The sequence below is a fragment of the Oreochromis aureus genome, linkage group 10 (assembly GCF_013358895.1).
Source record: "Oreochromis aureus strain Israel breed Guangdong linkage group 10, ZZ_aureus, whole genome shotgun sequence".
NCBI classification, from domain to species: Eukaryota; Metazoa; Chordata; class Actinopteri; order Cichliformes; family Cichlidae; genus Oreochromis; species Oreochromis aureus.
This window is the reverse complement of record NC_052951.1, coordinates 26,304,156-26,325,623: the sequence shown is the minus strand read 5'-3', so window position 1 is coordinate 26,325,623 and position 21,468 is coordinate 26,304,156. Positions and strand designations below refer to the sequence as shown.

General features: G+C 39.7%; 1 protein-coding gene across 1 annotated transcript in view; it reads left to right on the top strand.

Moving 5' to 3' along the window:
- Window positions 1–18,080, top strand: part of zbtb16a (zinc finger and BTB domain containing 16a) — a 143,750-nt gene extending 125,670 nt beyond the window's left edge. The window contains exons 5-7 of the mRNA XM_031747627.2: window positions 287–457; window positions 8,690–8,860; window positions 12,061–18,080. Coding sequence (XP_031603487.1) covers window positions 287–457; window positions 8,690–8,860; window positions 12,061–12,290 — 572 coding nt within the window. The 3' untranslated portion in view covers window positions 12,291–18,080. The remainder of the gene's footprint in view (window positions 1–286; window positions 458–8,689; window positions 8,861–12,060) is intronic.
- Window positions 18,081–21,468: the final 3,388 nt, after the last annotated feature.

The following is a 21,468-nucleotide window of genomic DNA, read 5'->3' as shown; positions in this document are numbered from 1 at the left end:
TGATTGGTTTGAGAAAAGCTGGCTTTGGCTGTCACTCTGGATCTACATTGAAGTGCTGCTGAATAGCTCCGTAGTGACAGTGCTTTATTTTTCCTGAAATAACCACTGCACAACTTGGATCCAAGTGTTTTTTAACACAAGCACCTATAAGGTCGTACTCATCCCTTTAATTGCAAAAGAACGGATACACAAAAAGACATGCGACAAGTCAAGAAACATGAGGTTGGATGACTTTTAATAAATGATGTTTGCCTTGAATTAAACTGTGGTGTTTTTTGCTCCGCAGGCTCGGACATGGCCATCTTTTGCCTGCTTTGTGGGAAGCGCTTCCAGACCCAGACAGCGTTGCAGCAGCACATGGAAGTCCACGCCGGGGTTCGCAGCTACATTTGCAGCGAATGCAACCGGACTTTCCCCAGCCATACTGCACTCAAGCGTCACCTACGCTCGCACACAGGTCAGTGAAAGCGGTCATTAGCCGCCTTGGCTGTGGTGATAAGGCGGCGATATCATTTCACCGAGGTGTTCCACAGGGCGTTATCTGTCTATTCATATCCAGCCTTTTCTCTTGGTCTGGGATATGCGAATGCTGTAACAAATTAAGTGCAGTAGTCCATAATACATTCTCAGTCTTGATCTTGGGCAACCCTCATGTACCCACACCAAGTCGGAAAGGTAATCCCTTTGCTCTTTTTTTCTGTATCCCTCTTCTCTGATTTTAATTCAAAATACCTCCAAAAGCAGGATTCATCATAATTAGATGTCTAAACCACCTCCTTCCTAATGCTAAGGAAGCACATCCAGAACTAGTCCCTGTAATTCCTAGCTGAGTAACAGTCACCTTCCAAAACTTTGAGTATGTGGTAGACGAGGGTTAGACTGACTGAAACACGAAGAGCCGAGAACTGCTGTCATTTGTTTTGTTAAATTATCAGTGCGCTTATACAGCTTAACCTTTTGATTCATTTCCTTAGCGTATTTGACAAAAACAACTCAAATCCTTCAAATAAAATGGATGGCATTGCGCACTAAGAAGTAGTTGATATCTTTAACTTCTAAGTAGTTTCCGTGAATGGCATGCTAGCTCATGTTCACAAAGTCTGTAGTTTTACTTTTTAAGGTTTCTCCAAGTCCAAAAGCTGCTGTGTGTTTACTTTAGCATGGGAGTTTTAACTTTCACTGTCCAGGACAACTGGGTGTGATAAGAGAGAGTAAAAGAAGTGATGCCACTGCCTTTATTTCCTTTTCTTTAGGGAAACAAATACGATACATAGTTTTTTCAGTAGCTGTCACAATGAAACTTGCACATATTTAGGCTCGTCATACAACAAAGGGACTACATCACATATAGGATGCCTACATGGAAAGGTACATAGACCCATATGAATGGTAGTGAGAGTATCACTCCCTATCAGATATCCAGTTCTCTTATCAGTTAGCCAGGAGTGGAGCACGTGTATGTAGATAAATGGACTTTCAGGTGGAAGCCCTAGTAATCACCAAAGTATTGACTATTGGAGAAATGATTAGTAGGAATTAATACTGGCAGAATACATTTTCCACCCAGCTCATACTGATGCCAGATTTGCGTTTTATTTACCGTGCATGCCCACACCCGCTAGACCAAAGGGACGTGCAGTCCCCATGGTATCATAAAATCTACATTTAGTATTATTCCAGCTGATGCTCTACTTATACGGTACATATTCTTAATTTTTGTGTTTGTTTAATGGAGGCTGGTATAATGTCGAGCAGTGTCCCGTAATTCAGGTCATCTGAGTTCATTTTTAGCATAAAATAAAATATAATTGATTCTCAAACAATACGTAGGGATAGGGTAGCTAGTAAAGCACAGCCAATGTAGAGTTGCCATCGACGAATATAGGTATACAAATAAAGAATTCATGTTTTGTTTTTAGCAAATTTGAGTGAATTATGTTACCACTTTCCCGTTACGCTGCTGTTTTTGCTCATCTGAATAAACAGTATTAATTCAGGTCAACACAAAATGAATTCTGCAGCAGTCACAAAAAGCGTATTTACAGCAACTATTTTTTTCTTCTTGTTGCTGTTGTTGGGTTTTTTTTGTTTGTTTGTTTGTTTTTTTCCCCCCTTTCTGTCAACTTGTAATACTCACAGTGCTGGCTCTCTACTGAGATGAGGCCAGGATACTAATACGTTTTTGCGAGGGAGCAGAGGTAGCCTGACGGATGCGGCTATTCAGAGTAAAGAGAAAAAAGCCGTAGCCATGACAGAATATGAACACATGGAAATGAATCCCATTTCACTGGCAAGGGGATGGACGCTTTTTTCCTTCCCCCTCTCTCTCTCTGTCTCTTAGCCAGCCGCCTGTCTGCGACCTTAAATAACAGTCTCACTGTCAGAGCCGATTTAGCTCACCGGCTCACGGATAAATATTTGAAACGAAAGGCAGTGAGATGAGAGCAGTCGGCCCTATTTACAAGTCAGGCGAATACACCATTAGTGTGTGATGGTGGTAGAAGCCGGGGGGGGTTGAGGTGGCGGAGGAGGGGGGGGGGCGGAAGGCGGACGTGGCTGCTTGAGCCGCCTGTACAGTAGCGGTGCACACATCTGTTCTATCTACCAGACATTGGAGGGGACACATGCAGCGTCTCTGATCCACCTGCCCACCCGGGCGACGCAAATGTCACCTCAGCTCGTCAGTGGAGCTGCAGATGAGACTTTGCAGCCTCCTGCCACTTTGAACCTCATCCCACTGTGGGCGTGTGTTAAATCACAATGAGCCAGCCGTGAAAGCAATCGTTTAAATATGATGCAGAGCCTTTTGTCAGGGGATTATAAAGTCAGCAACTCACACAGCCATCATAGGCGCCAGAAATAGGTCTAATTTACCCTCCAAAAAAAAAGTAGAGGCATGGTGTTCCTCTGCATTTACACTTTGATGTTAATAATCTCATTCACACTTTGCTTGGTAACGAGGCAAAAATAGTGCTTAAAAACAGACAGCTAGACAGCGTATCCACCTTAGAGAATCAGCCTTATAACTTTACCTTCATGTGATGCAGAGACACGTGCACTCTCACCTAGTAAAGTTCAAGTTTGGATTTTTGTCTAATTCTATTCTTTATATTTTGTCATTTGCTCCTTAATTTATCAGTGTTGTGTTTTCAAGTTTTATAGGATGCATCAAACATGCAGAACCCATAAAAGGGTTGGTTGGGTTAAGATGTGGGAACGATTCAATTAATAACGCCCTAATTAACTTATTTTCACTTGTATCAAACGTTAGATCTACACCTTAACTAAAGTGCCATCCTCGCTTGTTTTGTGCATGTATTTTCTAGGAGAATATTCCATTCAAAAAGAAATATAGATTAAGTGAGCATGCAAAGGGGTGTATCTGTAAAGATAAATTAGACGTTAAGCCTGTCTGAATGTAGCCCTAGAGGCAAAGCTGCAGTAATGTAAGTCTGTAAATGTAAATAAATTATGTCCATCTGTATGCTCTTATCAGCTAGGATCTTTTCTCCTCTGGATTCTGTAAGACAGCTCAGCTCAAGACATTTGAGTGATTAAAAGCAAATTGCATAAAGAAAGCTGCCATGTATTGGAAAGGAAATCTTTAAAACAACCAAAGTTTCTGCAGTAATGTGCATTTGCTTTATTTATTTGCTTCAAGTTAGCTTTATGCAAGCACCAAAAAGCAGATAAAATGGGAACCATTGGCTCTTCCTTCTGTAGTTTTGGTTATGGTCCTAAAAACATCAAAACCGTCGTCATATTAGTGCTGATTAATGGCATACGCTATCAAAGACAGTTTTATCCATATTGCAAAAGCTAACAGTGCTTAGTAATTGCTAACTAATTACTTTGATAAATGGAAGTGGTGACTAAGAGATGTTTCCATTTGGTGTCATATTTTGTCTGGATTAATAAAGGCTCATCACTGAACACATTTAAATTTAAGATCTGAGATATGTGTAAATTACTTTTTGAATGAAGGTTCAGCTCTATAGGTTTTCTCTCGATTTAAAAATGATTCCTTAAAAAAAACTGTCCTTTAAAATAATTTTTTTTCACCATGAATTTGGTTCATGTAAACTCCAAAATTTAAATGTAAAAAAGCATACATTATAATAATTGTGACATCATTGTATATTTTCATATAGTATTATATTATATTATATTACACTTGCATTATATAGTAAAGCAGCACAACAGTGTCCCTGTTGAGAAAACCCGCTTTGCAAAGGGAGGAGAAAAACCTTTCACCTGCCACCATTTTTTTCTCTTTGTTTTGCTAATTTTGGGAAAAGCAGTTAGTTATATGCCAAGTTAAATCACAAAATTAATTCATTCTTCTTGTCTGTTCTCTTATTCTGATTTAGTGATGGTTGACCTGTTTTTGTTTTTTTCGGAGGGGTGCTGTTCTTACAGATTTAGCCTTCCGCTTCATTCAGACCTGGAAAAATTGTACTTCCTCTCATCTGGACTTAAGGCAGACACTGAAAGTAATGGAAAGTAATTGAAAACAAAACACTGCAGGAGAAACGCTGATCCATATTATATTACCGTAATAATGGCTTTTCAGTGGCAGACTTTGGCGTTTAGGTGTGACAGTTGTGTGGTAATTGAGGTTTGGATGAGGTGTCTTTGTTCCAGTGCGCACAGCTGTTTCCAGCACACAAATGTATCATGGACGCACTGGTTCCTGGCAGGTATTTTCCCAGAAGCACGGCTCAGTTTTGACAAAAAATCCCCAGTAAATACCAAAACCTCAATTCCCGGTATTCAACCTTAATTTTTATGGACAGACAATGGCAGCTCATCTTCCATACAAAGCATTCTAGATATTACTTGGTTATTGGTTGACTCACCATTCGGTTGTATCAGCTGACAGCAGAAAGCAGCAAAAGCACTTTTATGAACATTCATTACATGTGCTTCATTTTACCTGTCTGCAGCTTTATCTTTTGAACGCAGCCTTGCTGGTGCGGGCTTTGACACTGGATCACCGTTTAGGACAAGGAAGCAGAAAAAAAACAACCTGATTTAATGGTGTTTATTTCAGCATCTTAATCTTGCCGTCTCTCTTTCGCCTCCATCACTGTGTTTTCATTTTCCTCCATCCACCTGCGGTTTCATTACCTTCCCTTAACATCCTATTGCACATTCTTACTGCGATGTTGCCTATCTGTTTTATTTATTTTTGTCTTTATTTCGCGCATGTAGTACAGTATAGGTTCGAGCACTCTTGCACAAATGCACAATGTTGGCTTATAAAAAGTGGCAGTCATAGCAGCTGTGTTATTTTTCTTCCCCGGCACCACATGCACACAGACATACACACTCTCTCTTTACAGACCAGACCTTCATTAATATTCTGTTGTTGTGCACTGTCTGTGTGTAAGTGTCTGTTTTTTTTTTTTCCTTTTTTTTTTAAACTCTGGGCCAATTTGCTGTCTGCTGTGGCGGGGTGTTTTGTGTTCGCAGCTGTATTTGATAGTGCTACAGCCAGAAAGAGAGAGAGAGCGAGAGAGGGCTGAATTGAATTTAGAGAGAGAGAGAATGAGGCAGTTCTGGTCCTGGCAGTGATGGAGCCTGGTGATTTACAGCCTCTTACCGTATATAATGAACACGCACCGTGTGCCCATGGGCACAGGAACCCTCAGCAGTCCTTTGGGGTGTCAAAGGAGGTGATGAGGAGGGGTCAGGAGACGCAGGTGGTGATGCTCGGGGGCACCCTTGGGTTCAGTCACCATGCTGTGGTTCCACCTCACTTTGCCGGGTCCTCATCTGTCGCGTCCCTGCCATGTGGTCACACCACAGAGGGATGGAGAAATGGAGAGAAAAAAAAGAGGAAAGCAAGGATGGAGAGATGGGGGAAGTAATAGTAGCAGATTTGGGATGGACGGAGGACGTGTTCCTATTATTCTCCACCTCCCATGAGAATATCCTGACAAAATGAAGCCTTGTCTGCTCCTTTACATTCTCACAATGTGATTACAGAATTGTGTCTGACTTATATAAAACTCTGCAGTGCAACTTTGCACTTTGGCGTCCCCGAGTGGCAATGGGAGATAACATGCGTGATGAGCATCCAGCAACAGGGTGCTTGAGTGAGACCGAAACCCCTCCGTATGTTATACCACGGTTATTTTTTAGCTTCTGCTGATACCAGAAGCTCCTTAATTAGATTTACACTGGGTCTCTAAGCCTGAATATTATATATTTGTTGTCTATTTATTATATATAGCTAAAGCAGTAGTAGCCAGCACAGACTAACAGAGGCACCCTTACTTTAGCGCAGTAACTGTAGCATTGATTTGTGTGCTTGGGTATTGGAAAACTAGTTTTTTGTTTTACATTGTTGTCAAATATGATTTTGAGGTTGTTTTCTTCTTGCTTTTTGTTTATTGCTGTTATTTTTTGTAAGATTTGAGTAAAAGTCTGTAATAACATGAGATAAAGTCAGTGTAAATGGGTTAAATTGAAGTGATTTATAAACCAAATCTAGGCTTCAGATCATTTACAAAGCTATGAGAGAGATCATGGACACTCTCCAAAACTCTTTATTGTGTTTTCCAATTTAATTTAAATAGCACTAACTCACCATCACAAACATACAGAATACATATTGTGTAGAAATCTGTATTGTGCAGAAATCCTTTATTATATTATCAAATAAATCAAGTTCTTTCCTACTAATGGAAGATTTCTGATGTTTGCCAACAGCAGACGTTAGCACAGAAACACGACTCTAAACGTAAATAGCCCTCCACAGACATTCTTCGAGTATTAGCATCCCACTTGCTGGTTTGATCGGAGGCCTTAATTAAAGGCAGGTGAATCTGAGCTCAATTATTATTCTTGCAGCGTCGTGCAAGCCCACCGAGCTCTGTGATGGATTGTGATCTCTGCTGTGGTTGAAACGCTAGAAAGAGCACAATGTCTTACAGCGGGAGCCACTGATAACTTCATGCAGACAAATAAAGACTGTCACTTTTATTGATTTTTACCCAGCCCCCACCACTGCCACCATATACACCCGCATCCCCTGCTCCATCCCTGTCTCAGTTTTATCCCTCCCCCTTTACCCCCTCCAGTCCCCAGCATTCCCTTTAATGGGAATGCATCCAGCATCAGAAGGCTTTGAAAACGTTTCCCTCCTCAAAAGTATAACATACCCGACACGTGATCAACATTTAAAGAGTATCCAGTTTACATTCCTTTCCCATCCTTTCTTTGTCTCTCCTTCTAAATAAACCAGTTACATGTGTGCATACTCTATGTGCATACATAAAATCTCAAATAAAATATGCAGGATGGAAGTGAAATAGTCTCTTAACAGCAGGGCAGTGGTAGCAGCACATAACGAGAAATGCAATTTATTCTCTGGCACGTTGCTGCTTGGACAGGCAGATAATGAAAGGCATAGGTCACTGATGGTGACTTAAACCTGCAGCGGTAGAGTGAAATACATTAATAAATATCCACAACATTACTTGGATGGAGAGTGTAACACTGGGGGGAAGCAAATGACGCAAGAAGCAGCCCCTCATCAAACACGGAAATACAATTAGTCTTTGGACTGCTGGTGAGAGGCTCCTGCAAATCATAATATCCGTGATCACTGACATCTGAATATGCATTACAGCAGCACTGTGGGGACCTGTGCAGTGGCAGCATGAGGGGGAGAATGTTATCATTTTCATTTCTGAAAGCATGCATGCTATACAACCGCCAGCAGTCTGATGCCTACAATAACTGCGATGTCTCAGGAAGGAAATATGATGCTATCTAAGGAAAAATTAAGGAAGGGTGGAGACGGGGCGTAAGGAGGCTAATATAAGCCAGTCAACATGCTGCCAGTGAATGTTAAGACATGGTACATTTATCTTCATTTACATTTTTAGGCATTGTCATTTAACCGTGATGATGGTGCACTGTCTAAAATACAAATATTGTGTTTTAGGTGCGGCTACATGGCAGTGATCGAGGTTGTAGAGTGATTTGGACTCTACGACTAAACCAGTTAAAGACAAATGCCTGAATTTGGGTCTGCTTAAACACATATATCCAAGGATAATAGATTCTGTGATGACAAACTCACTTCTTTATTCTAGGTTTAGCACATTAGTCAGGTGATCCATTAGTGCATTGTGACACTGGGTCTGCATGGTCAATAATACATCTCGAGGCTGGTGAGCAGCCATGACAGGCTACAATTATTTAAGGCTTTGGACAAAGCAAAACAACAGCGCAGGTGATTTGTAGACAAAGACAAAAGATGGGTTATATTTGTCTGCTGTTATTAAAGCCTTTATGTAGCTACGCATTGGAAGATAATGCATGCTGCTCTTGCATTGTGCCCAACCCCGACAAAATAATCAGATAAAGTAAAACATTTTGCTATGCGACTTCCTTCACAGTACCATACTAATTTTTTTGAAGGTGGAAGCCATTTTCAGACATTTGGCGTTCTTCTTTGTCACAATTACTAGAGTAACACTTGAATTGTTTGAATTGTACATGTAAATAAAGACAAAACCTAAGCTTCTTGGTGCTGTCATTTGCACTCGGTTGTCGTTAACCCTTCAAGCTATATTTTCACGAGCTAAACTAGTGCAGTCTTTAGCTTTTTTATGATACAATGTCATCAGCAGTTTGTGTGAATGTGTCCTATTTTTTTCTTTCCACATTTTAGCCGGGGACCACCCATTTGAGTGTGAGTTCTGCGGGAGCTGCTTCCGAGATGAGAGCACGCTGAAGGGCCACAAGCGCATCCACACCGGAGAGAAGCCCTATGAATGTAACGGGTGTGGGAAGAAGTTCAGCCTCAAGCACCAGCTGGAAACCCACTACCGTGTGCACACAGGTACTGTGACCAAAATAAGTCAAGGCTCTAGCGATAATGGATAACAATCAAAGCATTCGGAACTATTTATTCTCACTTGATTCTGTTTTGTTTGCGGTAGAAGATGAAAATCTATAGTGTGCAACACAGTGTAGCATCACAACAACTTTAGCTTTTTGTTTCAGAGCAAGAAACTGTAGAACGTCCTGTTCAACATGTTCCATATATACTAAGTTAACAAAGGTTTTGGGGTCTGTAGAGGCCCAGTGACCCCCAAGCTTGGGCAGGACGCTGCCAAAAATGGATGCCAGATCATTTCAGATACAATATGTTAATAAATTAATTTTGCAGGTGATAGCAGCTATGTGAAAAAGCCAGACTAGTGTTTTACACTTGCTTTTGAGTCTTTTACTGTGCTAAGTTCTGCTCACCTCACTTGCAGAAAGAGCATAAACTGCAGTAATGAGATGTTCTAAAACATATGGTGCATGATGGGGGAGCCTGTTAAAGGACTCTCTTCTAGAAAATCCAAGTTGCAAGGCGCAGACCAAACCAGATGAATATCTTTGTTGCTGAGATACAGTAGATGAATGTCTCAGAAGACTTTGTATTGATCTTAGTATATTTAGAGCCCCATAAAGATGTTGACACAGTGATAAGCTAGGTGCCCTGGAGAATGAGTGCGTGCTACGTAGCAAAGTGAGCGAGGATACCACAAGTGCTCACCAGGATGGCACACAGCCAAAGGTTTATGCTTCCTCACCATCCCTTTTTCTCAAACACACACATAGCAGCACCCTCCCATCTCCCATTCAATAAACCAGCTGTTAAGCCACACTATCAAGGCAGCCTGTCCAATAATTGGCTTCCCCCCCATCCACCCTTTCGCCTTTTGTGTTGGGGAGGGGGGCTTTGCGTTAAGCTGGAGAGCAACAGCAGATAACAAGAGCAAGTGACAAGCTCACAGTCAAAGGCCACCTCGCACAAAAGGGAGCTGCTTGATGAATCATCGACATTGGCAACCCAACCCCTCCCCGACCCGTCCTCTCCACACATTCCAAATGCCAATGGCGGATCAATACCTGGGCCCTATTTGCAATTCATTATTAGCTGGTTATTTGAAGCGACCCTGTTTACAGTCTGGTTATCAATATCAACATCATGCAGGTGTCCACACTACTACAAAGAAGCGCGGGGCCTGCCACACTGTATTTATGCTTATTGGCTCAATGGAAGCGTAACCCGGCCCCTGTGGAGGTCAAGGTTAACCGGGGATTCAAAGGAGCAGACGGGCCGGGCAGCAGAGGCACAAAGTCGGACGTTTCGCAGCACACATGCGCAAAGATCTAGCTGAAAGGTGACAGCGAGCGCTGGGCCAGATCACTTCCGACAGCTCATTTCAAATGCCATTGGTAAAGGTCAGCATTTACATGTCTAATTTGCGTCTGCCGGCTTGAGCGCTGGTGGATTATTCCCTGCCATCACTCAAATCATTAGCACATTTAGGCTGGCCGCTGTTGCTGAATTGAAATGTGCCTCTGGAATATAGCAGCCCCCACAGCAAGAAAGCAGTGTTGCACTATGATTTATGACACTTGCAGGAGTTCTCTGTGTCGTTAGCTGTATTTTCTTGTTATGTGCTCTAGATTAGTTGATTAGATCATATTCTATAAAAGTAAATACGCCTGGAATTTTTTTCTTCTTCTGATTGTACTGACTGGTTCTTATCACAGGTAAACAGGTGATATGATTTAGAGAGTTTCTTATAACTCCCGTATTCTCTAATTTGGGTCGTTTTGAGCATATTTCTACTGGCTAAAAGAATTTTATACTCACTCTAATAAGTACTAAGAGCTGAATTTTGGATTTCACAGTTTTTACAAGTAATAACAAAGAAAGTATATGTTAAATTATTCTCTGCATGTACTTTAAAACTGCAGGCACAATATTCCATGTATATTAGTTTTAATAGCAGAACATCTCCTTTTCTTTTTCTTCTGTTGCACAGCCCGATGTAACTAAAACCTTGATCCTTCCAATATCTCTTTACACTGGGGTATTTTAATAAAATAATGGCATGCAAACAGTTCTATCCCTTTAAAGTAAGAATAATTAGTAAACAAAATCATCATGTGTGCTGCTGCTGTGAGGGGATACTTTGACTGGACCTGACGGGTATTCTATTTATTTCTCAGAGGTGAGCAAACTGCACTAATATACTTGGAGCTTTTTATTCTCCTATCGCTTCTGATTTGTATCAATTATCGAAGGCTGTTAAGAATGACTTTAAAGAGTTACCATTATCTTTTACTGGGACACAGTGCCGTCTGGAAGACATTCGGGATTTCACTTCTGGGTTTTGACTTGTCACTTTTTTAGATGCATCGTTCAATTATCATAATAGCGTCAATGTTTCTTGTGAGCCACACAGAGAAAAAAAAATCTCTTATTAAGTGGTGATGGGATTTTTTTTCTCTCCCACAACTTTTACTTCTTTGGTGCAAAAAACACCATGTTTTAACTGTCGGTAGACAGTTTGGGTTGGTTACATCTTGGGTCTGGCTGTTGTCCAAAGAAGCATAAGGATGGCAACACGAGTTTAAAACAGACCACCATGTAGTGAAACCAAACTGACAGGGATGAACAGGGCATACAATACTTCAGCACAGCTACAAACCACTTTGCAACCCACCTTCACCTTAGCTCCTCTTTTGAGGCAATGTTTAACTTGATGAAAATCTGTAAGATTTTACTGACATCCAGATATTCAAAATAACCCCGTATACCTTTGACTGCTGTGGCCTTGGTGATTGAAGACACAGAAGAGTAGCTGAATCCTCAGAAGCAGCTCAGACAGTTGCTAACCTGTTGGTTCAATTGCTCTTTGTGTGTTTATCTGACTTTTGTTGTTTTTTGATAAATCAAGCATCAAAACTATGAAAAAAAAATAACTCAAATGTAATTTAAAACCGTTGGCTGTAAAAATACACACATTTTTTACTGCATTTTGAACAGCAAGGATTTTTCTCATTGCATTAAATAAAGTTAATACGTTTTAAGGCAAAGAAGCAGAAGCTGATGCACTTATCAGTAACATCTTACAGACTAGTACAGCTTTTCCGTCCCTCTAATAGATTTTTAGTACTGAATTCCTTTATTTGCTGTTTAACGTCACACTTAGGCTAACACTGTTGTCTTCCACCCCACCCTATCATCTTTAGGTGAGAAGCCATTCGAGTGCAAGCTGTGCCACCAGCGATCCAGGGACTACTCGGCCATGATCAAGCACCTGCGCACCCACAATGGCGCCTCGCCCTACCAATGCACCATCTGCCTGGAGTACTGCCCCAGCCTGTCAGCCATGCAGAAGCACATGAAAGGCCACAAGCCCGAAGACATCCCCCCAGACTGGCGTATAGAGAAGACCTACCTGTACCTCTGCTATGTCTGAGTCCAGGAAAGTGAATGAAGAGGGTAGGGGACGGGTTGAGAGGTAAGGGGAATGTAACAAAGCGGATAGGAGGCATGAGTGTTGACGATCGAGGAATGTCAACGACAAGTGACTGGAAAGCAAGAGGGTTTGTTTTCTATTTTTTGTTTTCATGCAAAGGCAAGCGATGAGGGCGGGGTGGGGGGAAATGGTGGTGATGGTGGGGCAAACGTGCTAAGAAGAGGAAGTCTTGGACACGGAGATCAATTCTCCACCATTGTTCGGATTCACCGGGTCATTCACTACATCTGCAACTGTGTTATTGTTTCAGGTCATTTCATGCAGCGCCATAAAGTGAGCAAGCTGCAAGGAAGTGACTTCTTGGATGCTGCTGAGTTGAGAAAGCAGATTCTCAAGGGCTATCTGAACCTCTACATCCATGCTGTCGGGAGCCTTCACTGCGTTTTGAGGTCTTGTTTTGCCCAAAAAATGGAAAACTTTTTGGGGGATTTTTTGTTCTGCAGTGGTACATTGTGCTTTCATGCTCAAAGTATCACCGCAAACCTACATCTTTCTGGTTACGAACTACATAAAAAATATCTCAGAAGAAGACTGAGACATGTTTTTTAACATGCATGCATCCTGAAGAAACTAATACTCTGGAGTAAATGAACAGCTTTGGGGGGACATACACGCAACCCTCTCCTTTTCCAGTCTAGGATGTATAGGTTTTGTCACCTTTTTTGTTTTACGCATGAGCAGTTTTCACAGAAATCTGCCCATTAACCTGTCCATGTCTGAAAAACCTTCAGATCCCAGCGGTGGCAGTGAGATAGCCCCTGAGAATCAGCAGCAGAGCCGGTAGGCTTATGCAGTAGATGAAAACAGTTGAACTGGACGAGTGGAAGCATTAATTTAATGCTGCAAACCAAGCACCCATTTGGTTGTGAGTGGGGAAAATGCTAGCGCTGCTCTTTGTCGGAAGTGTCGAAAGTGTTCTCAGTAGTCTTCCTCGTTCTGCATCTCTTTCAGATGAGGGCTGGAGAAGGTTGAGTCACAACTGGCCACTCACGGTTCTCCCCAGAGAGCCACAGGCTAACTTGTGTTACTTTTTCATCATATATATACATACATATATATATATTTTTATTTTTTTGCTCTGCATCGTAGTTTATTACGGCTTGATTGCACAAGTAAAACAAACTACGACAACAGTCTCTGTTTGACGTCAGCAAGGTATATACTTTTTTTTTCATCCGCTCATAACTCGCTACAATATTTCACATTAAACCCTGCCTATTCACCTATTGAGCAATAGATAACTGGACTGCTTGTATCCATGTACGTTTAACCAGATGACTATCATTTTTCTCACACTAACAAGAAAGTACATAAACCGACTGACACGCAAACACTTCAACTGCAAGAGATCTGTCAGTTTACCAGAGTGATTTGAAATCCAAGCAGCGGAAAGTGACTTGGGAAAAGGTTTCTGTCTGTGAGAGTCCTGTGACTTTACCTGCTAGTTGTAAATGTTGAGGATGCCTTAGCTGCACACCTTAATGTTTGTCATAGGTGGTGTGGCAGTTTGAAGACTGTTATATGGCATAGTGACATGAATGTGAACGCTTGTAAGCCCGGCTTCTACTACCATGTAAGCATACATACTGTAGCAGGTTAATGCTGCCTTTCAGTCAGTAATTCCCAGGTTATGATTAGTTTCCAGTGGGTCACACTAGAAGACTTTCTCCATCCAACATTAACAGCATGCATGCTTACGTTCCAGCAGGCAAGACTTGCTGGGCTGCACACCTTTTCATCCACGAGCCCCAGGTCATTGTGTGGAAGTGAGGTTTATTTTGGAATGTGCACCACTTGAGTACTGGCAGGTCCTGCGTTATGTTACAGATATTGTATTCAGATGATGCATATTCCCAAATGTAGTTGCACTGATTTGAATTACCACTGGGGCTTTTGGCAAAGATATAGCTAAAAGGATGTGTGTTGGATACCTGTTTACAACACGGCATAGGGAAAAGGGTAACAGCTGTAAAGCAGGCGTGATATTTCATGCTATGCTGCAACGCTGACCTTGGTTCTCTTGGGATAAAAACACATAACCTGAGAAACTCCTGCTCCAACATTTTCTCTGACTACAAGTCGGCAAAGTCTTTTCTTACACCTTTGAAATGCAGCATTAGACCTTTACAGTATACGCAGTCAGGTATTATGGTTGAACCTTGGGAGTTTTGATGAATATCACTGCACGTCACAGCGTTGTATCTGGTTGATCACATATCCAAGAAGGGGGAGATCACTGATTGGACGAGACACAGCCCAGCAGCTTAGGGGGCGACCAGTAAGATGACAGAATAAATCAACTCTTTCTCTGTGGTTTTTGTCCCTGCACTTCGTCTCTCTCTCTCTCGTCTTCTTTTGTTGTTGTGGGTTTTGTTTTGTTTTTTTTGTTATGATTTACCTTGAGTTTGATCTCAACACATTGTACTTGAATTACCTCGTTTTTGTGACCTCATGTTCCTTTTGTGTATTTTAATTTTCCCTTTTGTTTCATTCGTTTTGTTTTGTTGTTTTTTGGGGAGTTTTTCTTTTGTTTTTATTTGTTAGTTAGCGTGTGTTGGAAAGGTGCATTGCGAACACGATTGAAGCAATGCGTACGCGGAAAAAAAATAAGTGCCACGGCGAAGAGATTTGTTTGTTTTTTCTTATGTTGCGTATTTCTTTGTGCATTACTCGTTACCAAACTTGGTATTATTAACCCTGCTTGTTAAAGAGCTGGAAGGTTTGGTCATTTGTTATAAAAGCTACCTCTAAGTTGTCGTGTTGTTTTTTTCTTTTTCTTGTTTTTTTTCTTGGTAAAAGCACATTTTTTTGCATTTGTGTTTTGCATTGTTTCATCTCATGCTTTTTTTTTAAGTTGATTTATGATTGTCTGTTTGGGTTTTTTTTAAAGCAAAATGTATATAAAAGGGTGAGAGATAACAAAAGTAGAGGCTGATAGGATGAGAAATGCCAAATGGATGTTTATTCTTCTCTTATAGTCCCCCCCCCACCTGCACCTCCAACCACAGAAGAGCAGAGCGAATGGAGGGAAAAAAAAGCAATTTTGAAGCCTTAAGTGATGAGGGATACAGCAGATAAGAGGAAGTACTATTGCTTTTAAGAGGGTTTAAAAACAAGAATCTAAACTTGAACATATGTGAATAGAATTGTAGTTTTGTAATGTGAAAAAAACAAAAAAACCAGAAGGTTCGTCTAAAAAACGCTGAACCACCCAGGACAGGTCATTTTTGCAGTGATGCAGAGTGCGTTGGACAATTGGAACTGGAAGTGGTAATCAAAAAAGGAGGCAAAAAAAACCACACATAAAACAGAAGGTTAAAAATAGAGATTCTCTCAGCAGACAAGCTCTCTTGAGAAATGAGTGTATTCCTGAACAAGAGCCAATAGAGGCAATTTGATATATAAAAATTGTGATATTTTTGTATTCAGTGTCAGTCCTTTTTCCATTTGTGGAGGGTTATAGCAGGGCACAAATATTTGTATTTCTTTTTTCTTTTTTTTAAACCTGTTTTTTTTTTTCTCTTTTTGGGTGTGAATCATTTTATTTGCCTTGCTCCTCTTTGATATTGTTGAACAAAAAAACATGTGTGTGAACATATTGTAATAATAAGTGTTGCTTTCTGGATGTCAATTGCATTGTAGGTGAAGGACTAAATCTATCCGCCACAAATTTTACGAGTGTGTGTGTGTGTATGTGACAAAGTTAAGAGAGGAAAAAAAGAAGAAAAAAAAAAGATGATAATATGCGGGACGGCAGGGGGACGCTGCCAAACCGACCAATTAGTACTTGTCATTCACGATTTTTCAATCAAACTTGACTGTCGACATGTTTTTTTGTTTTGTTTTTGTACTTGAAAAAAAAAAAGAAAAGAAGGGATGGCATGTCCCGTGGTGTCTTGCCATTTTATTCTCTAACACTGTGATTTGAGGGAGCTTTTTTTCACCCTCGCATAATATCCACCCACTATAATATACCCAGTCACGGTTCAGTCTGAACACCACAATGCAAGACCTGTTCAGTCACATTATTCCTATCATCGTCCTCTGAATGTTTTCTACTTTCTTGTGCAGGTGAAAGAGTGCATGAAAGCGTGTAACAGTGTGTGTGTGTGTGTGTGTGTGTGTGTGTGTGTGTGCGTGTGGGTGTGTATTAGTGGAAAAATGCACTAAACAGATCAGATACAAAATAAATGATATTCTATGCCACTTTTTTTCTGTGGGAAAAAATATATATATACATTGGCATTGATATAGTTCTTCCCTCAGTGTTTCTCCGATGTTTCTGTACTATCTTTGTGCCTAAAAATGGAAATTGTTCAACAAAAATATCCATCTATATCTGCTTAGTTTCTGTATTTTCAGAAGAAAATAAAAATGGTGTCTCCAGCGCCCTAGGGATGTCATGACGCTCTAAAATGACCTGATTTTCTTTCTTTCTTTTCTTTTTAATCCTGAATAGAGCAGTGCTTATTCTTTTCTTTTTTTTCAAAGACTGCAATAAACCCTTAATGCTATTGAAATAGCAAACTAGGATTGTGCATTTGCTGCTCTATGATTGGCTCCCAGAAGCATTTATTTAGCAACACAAAACAAAACATGGGGAAAATTAGCTGAAATTTGTGCTGCAGTCATGAAACTATTAGAGACTTTTGGGGACAAGATCTGCTTTGTGATTTTTATTTTTTCTGTTTTCTTGCGAGCAAACGAGGCCCCGAGTCTGCTTCTCTAATTCTAATTTTCTCTTTTTATCAGCAACAGGTTTGCTGAGCAGAACATTTTATTGTTCTGGGAAAAAATGTAAAAAAAAAAAAATAAAAATGATAAAGAAACCTCCATTTGGGTAGGTTAGCACCGGGGTATTACCCTTCTGTTGTTTCAGTTTTGTTTGTTCTTTAAGTACTTTTTCTTTGCTACAAAAAAAGCATTTAAGAGGGGATGTTCAATTCGTCAGAGAGGAATCATGGCATCCCTGGAGCTGGCACTCTGTGTTTTGGTGTGGTGTTTCTAGAACAAAGTAGCCATTTCATGCAGTGTTGCAATGCATGTGTCATCGAGGTCTAGACTAAACTTGTTTGAGTAACAAAGCACCAAGACATTGTATTTTTTTATATTAGCACTGAGGACCAATTGCCCTGTCGGACCAAGCATAACAAAGCTTTTTATGTAACAAAGCTTTTCTCTCTCTGTCTTTCCCTGGCTTGTCTGTGCTACTTCTTTCCTCCATTGTTGTGACAGCACAAGTGCCAGTCAAGTTGCTCTATATTAAGAAAATAGTGTTTTTATTATGATTTGAATGGTTATAGTTTTTGTCTACCTCAGCACCTAATCTTAGCCTAATCTTAGAAGGTGCCCAATTATTATTTTTTATTTTCTTTATTTTGTTCTCTTATTGTTGTCAGGTGTATAATTTTTTTTTTTTTTTTTTTTTTTTAAATTGGCATTAGAGCTTTGCAAAGGTCCTTTGTCTTTTCCAGCGACAACGTGCTATTTCTTTCTGTGGCAGTACGTTTCCTGTTGAGCTGTGCCACCAATCTATAGCCACTGTCTGTTGATATAGAAGTTGTTCTTTTTCGTTTCTTTCCATGTAGAATCAGACACATCTCTTTGTAACATTTCAGTGTTCTCTGATGGAGTGTGAAAAAAATAAAAAGGAAAAATAAAAGAATTATGCTGCAGGTTTTCTTCTCCATGTTGTCGATAAAGTCAATGTTGTGCCTTTGATAGTGAAAATATAACGATTTTTTGTTTTGTTTTTTACATCCTACTAACAGTAGATTGGTTTTTTGTAGTGAAAATTTTTTGTAATTTTATTTATGAGTCTCATAACAGAAATCAAATCATGATGTTCAGTTGTATACTTTCAAACTGCAGTTAGAAAAAAAAATAAAAAATGGACTTCATGTTGTCTGTGTTAGCCCTCTTTCTGGCTCACTATTTTATTTACAGTAGCGGAAACCCTGTTTCACGAGAGACAAAGACTGACAACTTTTGAATCGTTGTTAAAGTTACATACAAACTTTGGCAAAAGTAGGAAAAAGTCTGCGGGGAATACCTGCAGACATCTATCAGGGTAGATGGGCAGTACTTCCACATTCAGTATTATCCTAAAAACTAAAGGCATTAAATAAAAGAGTGAGGTATTGTATATCTCAAGGAAAATAACTATTATACTGCAGATGTGAAATACCAAATAAATAAAAGCCAAAGATGACCGGTTACATTTACAGGACCAGTGAATGTGAGATGTTATTTTATCTTTATCTCATTTTATCTGAACACAACTCACTATATGCTGTACTTTTATTTTCAGAATAACTATATATCAATAATATTATTGTATAACTAGTATTTAATCTGGTGGAAAGACATTATTTTTACTCATTTTTAAAACTAAGATTTCGTCCACTCTTGCTTTACTTTATAGTAGTGTGGGCAGGGTCATGTTTACGAGCAGCAACACATCCTTAAAGCAAAAAATAAATATCCACATTAAGTAACCGGAATCAACGTTTTATAACCATTTCAAAGTATCTGACTGATGCCGCCATCAGTTTTCTGTGAATCTGCTTTATTTTTCAACAAATGCTCAGAGCTGAAGTGCATTCAGTTGTCTGGCTTTGCACTCAGCATCTGGCTGTTTGCCACCAGTTCTCACTCATAATGTACTAACGGTAACTGTTGCACCACTTCAAGCCTGACTGCCTTTTGTCTGTTCAGTCGCTAATGCCATAGAGGTCATAAATGCTATCATTAGATATGCAGGGGCATGTTTATCTGCGCACCTGTGCTCTCACACAGGCATGATTGTCATTAGAGAGGAAGCGAAACAAGACACAAAATGTTCCGATTTTGCACAAAGATAGACGACCCCAAACAGGGGTTTTTTTTTCTGTGGCAAGTTATAGCTGATGTTTATCACTTGTTATCATTTTGTATCGTTGCTCAACCTCACATCAAAACATCAAATATTTTGATATACAGCAGATATTGAATAATTGTTCCACGGTTTTAGAGCAGTAGATCATTGTGAAGCTAAAGAAACAGCCAGTATTTAGAGAGGCTTAATCCCTGTCTTTAAAAGTAAAAGTAAAAAAATATTGTGACTCCAATATCTGTTTCAGTGCAGCGAAGTCTTCTTTAATTAGGAGAAAGGGGTGAGAACTTTTAACAAAAGGATCACAATGAAACTTTTGATCACTTAAGACAGTTTATGACAAATTTGAAAGTTTGATTCTGCACATGAGCCATATTTTAGCATTTCTAATATTCATAAACTAGATTTAACTGTCCACTATTAAAGGTTTTTATTAAGCGATAACACCATGAAATTTTCCTTTTTTTTTATTCCAAGTTTTCTGAAATGTTTACCGTAATTAAACAAATGAGGTATTTTATTAGTTATTTAGCAATTTGCAGACACTGACAGAAGAATTACAGGAAAATGAACACAGAAATGTGTGCTTTGGGTATTTTGTGAACCCTAGTTTGACCAAATATAACAAACCAAAAATCACCTTTGTGTTGCTCATTGGATTTGTAACCTCTCCTATTGCAGGGACTCTCCGTGATTTGGTCTTAGAGCTGAAGATGCTTGTCAGATGAGAGGTGAAGCATCTTCAAGAAACTTAAAGAAGTCCCATCAGTTTTCCTTCGAAGCTCCTTAGATTACCATGAGCTGGGTAACTGAGAACCTACACACACATAACAACTGCTATTGTTTCTACACATGCTTCACTAATAAGACATTTTGTCACTTTGTCACTGATGCATATCTCATCTGAATTCGACAGCCAATTAAAACAGTTACTACTTTTGTCAGTCAGACTTACAGATTTTCTCCTTAATATAGTCCAGCATGACGTTTTTTGTTTTTTGGGTTTGTTTTTTTTTTTAGTCAAATCAAATATGTATGAAAGAGTAAAGAAAGCACTTTCTATTTTACTTGAGCACTCAAAGTGCTTTATACAACATGCTTCATTCACCCCTTCATGCTTTTTTTTTTTCCAGTACAGCATTTTTCCAGTCTTCTAATATCCAGTTTGAAATGTAGCCTCAGTTTTCTGACCTTAGCTGAGAGGAGTGGCACCCTGTATGGTCTTCTGGTGCTGCAGCTCATCTGCATCAAGTTCCAGTGTGTTGTGAGTGTTCTGCATACCTTGGTTGTAATGAATCATTATTTGAGTTGCTGTGACCTTCCTATCAGCTCAAAGTAGTCTTCTCCTTTAACCTTCGCTGTCAACAAGGCTTTTTGTTTTCTCTTTTCTGACTGTTCATTGTAAACGTAAGAGATAATTGTGTGAGAAAATTCCAGTAGATCAGCAGTTTGACCAGCCCATCTGGCATCAACAACCATGCCACACTGAGTCACCTTTCTTCCTAATTCTGATACTTGGCTTGAATTTCAGCAGCTCATCTTGATCATGTCTGTGTGCCTAAATGTTTTGAGTTGATGCCATGTGATTGGCTGATGAAACATTTGAGTTACAGTTTTTCCTCAACTGGTTTGATGCAGCAGAAAAGTCGTTCTTACCTCTCTTAATGCAGTTCTCACAACAAATCAGGTATTTTTCATAACGCAGAATCAGCTGTGCAAAAGACTCTGCAAGATTCAAAATACCCTTTTCACATTTATCAAAACATGAATAGTGAGTCAATCACTTCAACTCTGTGATGAAAGAATCAAACCCTTTCACCACTCCTCAAAGAATTAGTCATTGAAATGTTTAGTTGTTTTTTTTCTCAAACCCTTAGTGACTTTGAGAGATTTCTGCAAAAATGTGAAGGATTTTTTGACACTTTACAAAATTGCTGAAATTGAGAAAAGCAAAATAATACCCATTAAATTCTATGCATCAGAAAACAGACAAGTAAAATATATATAATCTGAGATCTGAACACCAACTACTGTGTGGGCCAGTAAAGTCACGCTACATACATTCAGCAACCACTTTAATAGATATGCTTGTTCCAACGCTTGTTACGGTAATCCAAATATCTAATCAGCCTTTAACATCAGCAGCAACTCAAAGTATTTAGGCATGTAGACATGATTAACTTAAATAACTACTCATTAGAAACAGGCTAGGCAGAAGAGCATCCCTCGAAGTACCACATGTCT